Here is a 7,037-nt window from a genome sequence, read left to right as displayed (position 1 = left end):
TTTTATGGCAAACCCCGAAGACGTCCCGAGAACTCGGACGGCCTCGCGAGTAAACTAACCTTCTAGCAACAAGGTGGAGTGAAGTCACTGCGTATCGCCCGAGCCCTTCTGGTAGTTTTCGTGAAACGGGGAAGAAGAATCTGGCGTTTAGTCAAACCTCTCGTCTAAAAAACTTGACTGCGTCTTGCTTCTGATCCTTTGTGTGCATCATGTTTCGTTTTTTTTGTTTGTTTTTTGTTTTTTTTTAATTATTGTTTCCCCTAAAACTCAAACTCTGAAGTCATGCAGGATTGCAGGTTGGTTTTGTTCCCCATTGTCACTGACAGAAACTGCTTTAATCTAGAATTACTTCCCTTGCTCTAGCTATAAATAAACCTTGAGCTCTAAGATATATACTATATTCATATATTTTATATACAGCCATCAACTGACTGATATAAATCCTGTTTTTTTAATGATATTATTCTAAAAAATAAATAAAGTACCTGTGCAAATATCCACAAATTGAAGTGTTTCACATTTAAGACATTGGCGCCCTCCAGTGGCTAGTTCTGGGTATTACCTGTACAGGTACACTGGAAGGAGCTGATTCAAGTCAAAGCAAAGTGCATTGAGGTCTATATTACCTAATGCTAATATACACCACAATGAGAAACGTCCAGGGAGAGAGGACAGAGGACGAACTCCCGGTGTCCACGTCTTTTTGGCGTCTGCTTCTCACCCCGAGGGGGGGGGAGGACGGCTCATACGGGGGACCCACTCTCTCCCCCCCCGCACGAAACAGGGCGCACCAAGAGAGGACTGAGAAGATGTGAGGGTGATGAGGATGACCATGAACGATAGAAAAAAGTGGGTTCAGGTCGGGGACGGGTGGGACGAGGTGGTGGTGGTTGGGCTGTAGGGTGTAAGGTATGGGTGGGTGTGTGTATGTGTGTGTGTGGTGGGGGGGGTGAAGGGGGAGGGCGGTTTTCGGGTCACCATGAGTAAAGCCACAACTGAGAGATAGTATTAACAGTAAATCAGCAGCCAGACAACATGATCTCTGTAGCCTACGTAAATATCACAGTACGTTAATTCACTAAAAACAGGGAGGGAGAATAAAAAGCTTCTCCCCTTTTTCTCTCAGTTTTTTTTTTGGTTTTGTCTTTTTTTTTTTTTTTTTTTTACATTAAATATGTACTGTATGAAGGCGCTGGGGGTAGTTCACTGTTAAAAGGCAACTGGACTAACGAGAAGAAAACACCATCCACACTGCCTTGGTCCTCCCACCCACCCCCACCCCCACCCCTCCCCTGGAACCCCCAACTCATCAATAATGGACAGAGCAGACCAGGGAGTGTGCCACCAGAAGAAGAAGAAGAGGAGGAGGAGGAGGAGGAGGAGGAGGAGGAGAACGAGGGAGTTTGGGAGTGTGTGTGTGTGTGTGTGTGAAGGTGAGTGTGTAATCGGAGAGGTTTTGTTTGCTTGGCCGATCCACTTTTTGTCGTTTTCCCACCGAGATGATGACAGAGGTGAATGTGGCACCAAATAACCAGAAGAACCAGAAGAACTGTGAGAGGAACCAGAAGAGAAACCAGACGAACCAGAAGAAGAACCAGAAAAAAACAGATGAACCACCAGAAGAGGAACCAGAAGAACTAGATGAAACAGAAGAAGAACCAGACGAAGCAGAAGAACCAGGAAAAGAACCAAAAGTAGAACCAGACAAACAGAAGAACCAGGAGAAGAGAGTGCTGCACCAAGAACACACCAGACTGGCAGTGCCGGGGTGGGGGGGGGGGTTGATGACCACTGGGGGGTTTAAACAGTCTGTTCAGAAGATGTTCTGGTGTCGGCGAGCTGCGTCTGTCGTGTCCTCGGTGCGGAACTCTGAGTGGACGGTACAAGAAAGAAACCCAAACGACTGTTTGATGGACTTTGAATCCAGCCAATCAGAGAGCAGCAAGTCGGTAATGTTCCCCAGAGGACTGAAAGCTACGATATGAAGATGATCGACCAATATGAAGGAAATCCACACACTTAAAAACTGTCCTGAAATCTGGGAACAAATGTCGTCTGTTTTCTTTATGCACGTTTGTTCCCAAAACTTTGATTATCTGGGAATTCCCAGAAAACGATCTTATATTACAAAGACATGAAACTACTCCTAAATTCTGGAAAAAACTAACCAGTGAGATAATCTCCAAAAATCAGGAATAATTGTCATGTAACTAAAATCTAAACTTTGCATGTGTTATCTTTTTAAATATAGATAATTGTTTTGTGATTAAAAAAAACACGGATTATTTTGGAATTCTGCAATAAACACAGAGTTCCTAAAGGGAAGAACAGGAGATCATGTTGAAAATCTGTGATTATAGGTTAAGACATAGTGAAAACAGTTCGACACGGATGTCTTCCACCTCCACCAAGTTGGATTATTATGGATTTTTAATCTGAGCGTCCTCAACTCCCCCTCCTGTCTGCACAAAAAACTTTGCTGATGATGGTTTGGTTTCTCCTATAAACTCCGTCTGCACTTCAACGTTCTGCTCGTCCAACGCAGAGAAAGTAACGGGAGAAAGTAACGAGAGAAACTAACGAGAGAAAGTAACGCCGTCGGAGCGTCTGATTGGCTTGTTGTGCGTTTCACCCTGGCCTCTGATTGGCTGTTTCAGGATGCCCGTCGGCTCTGCTCCCACTGACCTTAATCCAGTGCAAGCGTCACCGCTGTGTGTGTGTGTGTGTGTGTGTGTGTGTGTGTGTGTGTGTGTGTGTGTGTGTGTGTGTGTGTGTGTGTGTGTGTGCACCAATCCAACCAATGTCCTCAGATAAACACCAGCGGAGGGATGAACAGGGAAAGTGGTGTTTTTTTCTCTCTTTCTTTCTTTGTACAGAAAGGAAAGGACCGGTTGGTGGATGACGGTGGACACGGGATGTTTTTCTGAGGTGGTGAGCGAGACGGAGGGTGAAAAACGATGATCGGAGCAATAAATAACAAAATAAAGACTCATTATGGCTAAAGAGGAGCAATAAAAAATATTCAACCAGATTCCATTTGATCCAGGTCCAGTGGTGCAGCGGCCTGGTGACGGGCTGAAGGGTGGGGTGATGGGGTGATGGGGTGATGAGGAGGAGGAGGAGGAGGAGGGGGCTCAGTCTGTGTGTGTGTGTGTGTGTGTGTGTGTGTGTGTGTGTGTGTGTGTGTGTGTGTGTGTGTGTGTGTGTGTAGGGGGGAGTAGTCCTGAAAGAGACAGAAGGAGAAGTCTTTTCTCTCGGGTCCAGCCCCTCGCCCCTTCTCCTCATTTTTTTTTCTTTTTTCTTTTGTTTTTTTTTAACTTTAACTGTTGTTCTTCTTTCATTCCCAAACACTCACACAACAACACACGCTCACACAAAAAACCCCACACTCACACACACCTGCTCACACAGACCTGCACCCCCCCCCCCCCCCCCGATCAGCTCAAAGTTCAAGGTCCTTGGAGATTTGGGTGGCGACGTCCCGAAAAGCTAGCGGCGCCCCCCACAGTCGCGTGTAGCGCACGCCGTTAGAAGTCTCGGAGGTGCCCGTGGAAAGATGGCACACCTCGGCCTCGAAGGCCACGCGGCCCCCCGCCACGCCGTGGGTGCAGGAGAGCAGAAAGGGGCCGGCGTGGTGGACCTGGCAGCCGCATCCCAGCGCCGCCTCCCGCAGAGCCAGAACCACCTCCGCAGGGTCCCGCTGCCCGCCGCCTCTCAGATCCCAGCCACGTCCGACGGCCCGGGGCTCGGGCGCTTTTTGATACCCAGGTAGATGGCAACTAAAGGCGAGAGGAAGGAGGAGGGAGGAGGAGGAGGAGGAGGAGGAGGAAACAAAGCTCAGACGCTGCGGACGCCGCTGTGGATTCAGGGTGAAAACGTGAACTGACCTTGTGACCGCAAATCTCCTGATTCCCTCAGATTCATTTGTGACCCTGCGGGACAGAGAGGCGGAGTCAGAGGAAATCCACCGCCGCTCGCCCGCCACGCGGCACAGTGAGATCAAAGCAAGCATCGGCAACGACGAGCACGTGGAACAGTGCGTCCTCACCTTACAGGGAACAGCGCCTCCTCTAGGGCATGCAGACACAGTGCTGGTCAGAAATACACAAACGTCTTATCTTCCAGAGGGAAAATGGACCAAATGACTGCGGAAGAACCGACTTGTGCATAAAATGTCCAAATGCATCGATCCTCAACTAATAAAATGTATAAATGTACTTTCTTCAAGACTGTCTAAACATTACGAGATACGACCAAGATGTGTAGCGCCTTCCAGTGTTGGTTTCTCTGGATCTTTTCGATGATTGAGGTCAGAACAGGTGAATTTTATTCTTTAATCCCTACATTTGTGGCGCTGGTCACCGTAAGACTGTCCATGTTGTCACCAGGAGCTCCACCTCAAACCCTGGAGAGGTCTGGGTAATCTGCAGGGTTCATCGCTCCTTTCACCCCTTCAAAGCCTCCAGTACCGGAAGCAGCCGCACGGCATGATGATGCCCCCACCATGTTTTACAGCATTTCTGTTCTGGTTCTACTTTAGTTTCATGTTTTCTGAATCGCAGTCAGATTGGAGCATCCTGTAGCTGTTTGCTCAATATCACTGTCTTCTTTGGTTCTTGGAGTTCAAACATCACACTGCAGCTTTTAGTTGTTTTTAAGAACACTTTATAACCCGGTGGAAGAATATCCGAGACTCGCCGCAGACCTGTGAAAGAAGCTCCTCGGTGTTTTGAGGCTCGGATTCCAGGGTATGATTTATAATTTCATTGAGGAAAACGTGATAAAGTTGTCGAGAACCAAGCCCATATTCAAGTACACCATAATATCGTTCTGCCTTGGCTTGGTGGAACGTTTTTTGTTACTTCTTCTGATTGGTCGATATCATGCTGACATGCAGTGTCTGAATCCATCTTTTGCTTTATGCATCTTTCAGATGTTTGTAGGTGTGGGGTATTATGTTCAATGCACGTGGACATTCCATAAAAGGTCTTGATATGCAACAATACTCGGCATTACCAAGACACTTTCACTTTCTGCATTAAAATCCGATAACAGGAGCATTTCTCACCAGCACACCATCAACAGTCTCAGTTCACCTCTGGGCTACACATTCCCATTCGCTGTTCCCACCCACACATGGAAAAACATTCAGATGATCAACCCTGGCAGTCACTAATAAATAATAATAATGAAAAAAAATAATAAAAAAAAGACTTCTCTAGGGATGAGTGTATTAATACACGGGACAATGGAGGAGTGACCGATCCGGTCTCTGTGGATGATGAGTCTCACGGTCCAAAACTAAACTGAAGACTTGATTTGCAACCATGCTTGAAACCAAGAGTTTGGGACGTGGAGGGGGTGAGGAAGACGCTTCATGCAGACGAGAAACATTCAGACAGGTGAGGCAGCAGCAGGCGGACGAGAAAGAAGCCGGAGACATGGGAACTTACTAACTGTTTTTGGTCCTTGTGGAAGAGTACAACCCGACACTGATTTGTTTGAGCCCTGGCGCTTGGACGGGTCAAGGTTGACCCTGATGCCATGACAGTGGGAGGAAGTGGGAGGGGGGGAGGGGGGGGAGGAAAGCGGATAGAGAAAGAGAAGGAGGGTAAGAACGGGGGGAGTCGGGTCGGGAGTATCAGAGAGAATATAATTGAATCACAGGAGAGCGAGCGGTGGAGAAGAGCGCAGCGCCGGAGCTGATTGGCAAGGATAAAGCCGAGGTTTGATAAGATTAGACATGTGTGATTATGACGAGTGGGAGGGAGAGGGGAGCGGAGGATAATCCACGGCCACGCCAGGGCTCGCCAAAACGGCCCCGGGCAAATAGAATGCTTTGAGAAGCCCGGATCCGTCGCTGACGCCGTGCTCAAGCGGAGAGGCGGGAGTTTGCAAAGCTGTGCGGCTTCCTGTCGGGTGTTTGATGTCCTTAAAAGAGGAAATTTACTCTCGCAGCAAAGCCGCAGAAGCTACATCACAAGAGATAGACGTTAACAAAAAAGGGCGCGTGAATGTGAGGACTGAGCGCTCCTCTCGCTGCAGCCATATAAGAACAGAAGCTCGGCAGGGATTAGAGCAAAGAAGGCATCTGGCGAAGTAGTAACTTATAAATCATAACTGTATGGACCAAAAAGGAAAAAGGAAAATAAGTTTGTTAAACTCAAATCTGAAAATGTCCTGTAATGCCCCCTCTTTGCCTGAGGTGGCAGTGTTGAGTTACGAGCAAGCTGCAATTTCACTTCTCTTACAGTTTAGTTCTGAAACATTTATTAACCCTTGTTTTGTACTTTCTACTAAATAAAACTCATGTTTAACCTTAAAAATGAAGAAGCTTATAAAGAACAAACATACAAAAAACTGAAACTGAGGTCGCATTCATGGAGTTTATAAACTACAACCTAATTTTTTTATTATGATTACATTTTTAGGTGTTTGAAGTTTTGTAGTCATTTTTAGTGGTTTGGAAGATATTTTCCTTTTTACCAGTTTCTAGTATGTTCGGCTATTTTAGCCAGTATATTTAGCTGTTTTTACTCTTTTGCGTTTTTTTTTTTCTTTTTCTTTTAATTCTAGTTACATTAGCCTTTATAGCTATTTTAACTTTGTAAGATGCTTTAAGGTATTTTCACTATTCAACCTTTTTTCTTGTGTTGCTTTTCAGCCGTGCAACTTATTCTAAAGATTCTTTCCCTGCCGTTTTAGCACTTTTCTAAAAGGCAATTTGCTTTGAGCAAAAACAGCTTTAAGGGCACAACATCTGCAGATTGGAAGTCGTTACTAGACGAGTGTCTTATAGTATATAGTATATATATAGCACAAAACAGTACCAAGCTAGCCACCACAGCAGTAATATATTAACAACATTTCTGGGATGGAACTGATGCATAAAACATTTAAGTTTTTGAGAGTAGTCCATACACTTGATTCTGTTTTGTAACTCGAAATTTAATCTGCATGAATGTCTCAGTTCAACTAATATCGAGATGATGAGCGAACTTCGCTAGCCGCTACTCGGAAATGGGCAGGAGAAAACG

General features: G+C 46.1%; 1 protein-coding gene across 1 annotated transcript in view; it reads right to left on the bottom strand.

The window, feature by feature from the left end:
- Positions 1-3,649: 3,649 nt before the first annotated feature.
- Positions 3,650-7,037, bottom strand: part of mark4a (MAP/microtubule affinity-regulating kinase 4a) — a 28,798-nt gene continuing 25,410 nt past the window's right edge. Inside the window, exons 16-18 of the mRNA XM_080483277.1 lie at positions 5,454-5,536; positions 3,888-3,932; positions 3,650-3,779 (exon numbers count right to left, since the gene is read on the bottom strand). Coding sequence (XP_080339403.1) covers positions 3,715-3,779; positions 3,888-3,932; positions 5,454-5,536 — 193 coding nt within the window. The 3' untranslated portion in view covers positions 3,650-3,714. The remainder of the gene's footprint in view (positions 3,780-3,887; positions 3,933-5,453; positions 5,537-7,037) is intronic.

Source organism: Lipophrys pholis, assembly GCF_963383615.2.
Source record: "Lipophrys pholis genome assembly, chromosome: 16".
Taxonomy (NCBI): domain Eukaryota; kingdom Metazoa; phylum Chordata; class Actinopteri; order Blenniiformes; family Blenniidae; genus Lipophrys; species Lipophrys pholis.
The sequence above is the reverse complement of the archived record's forward strand: the minus strand, read 5'-3'. Positions and strand labels throughout refer to the sequence as shown.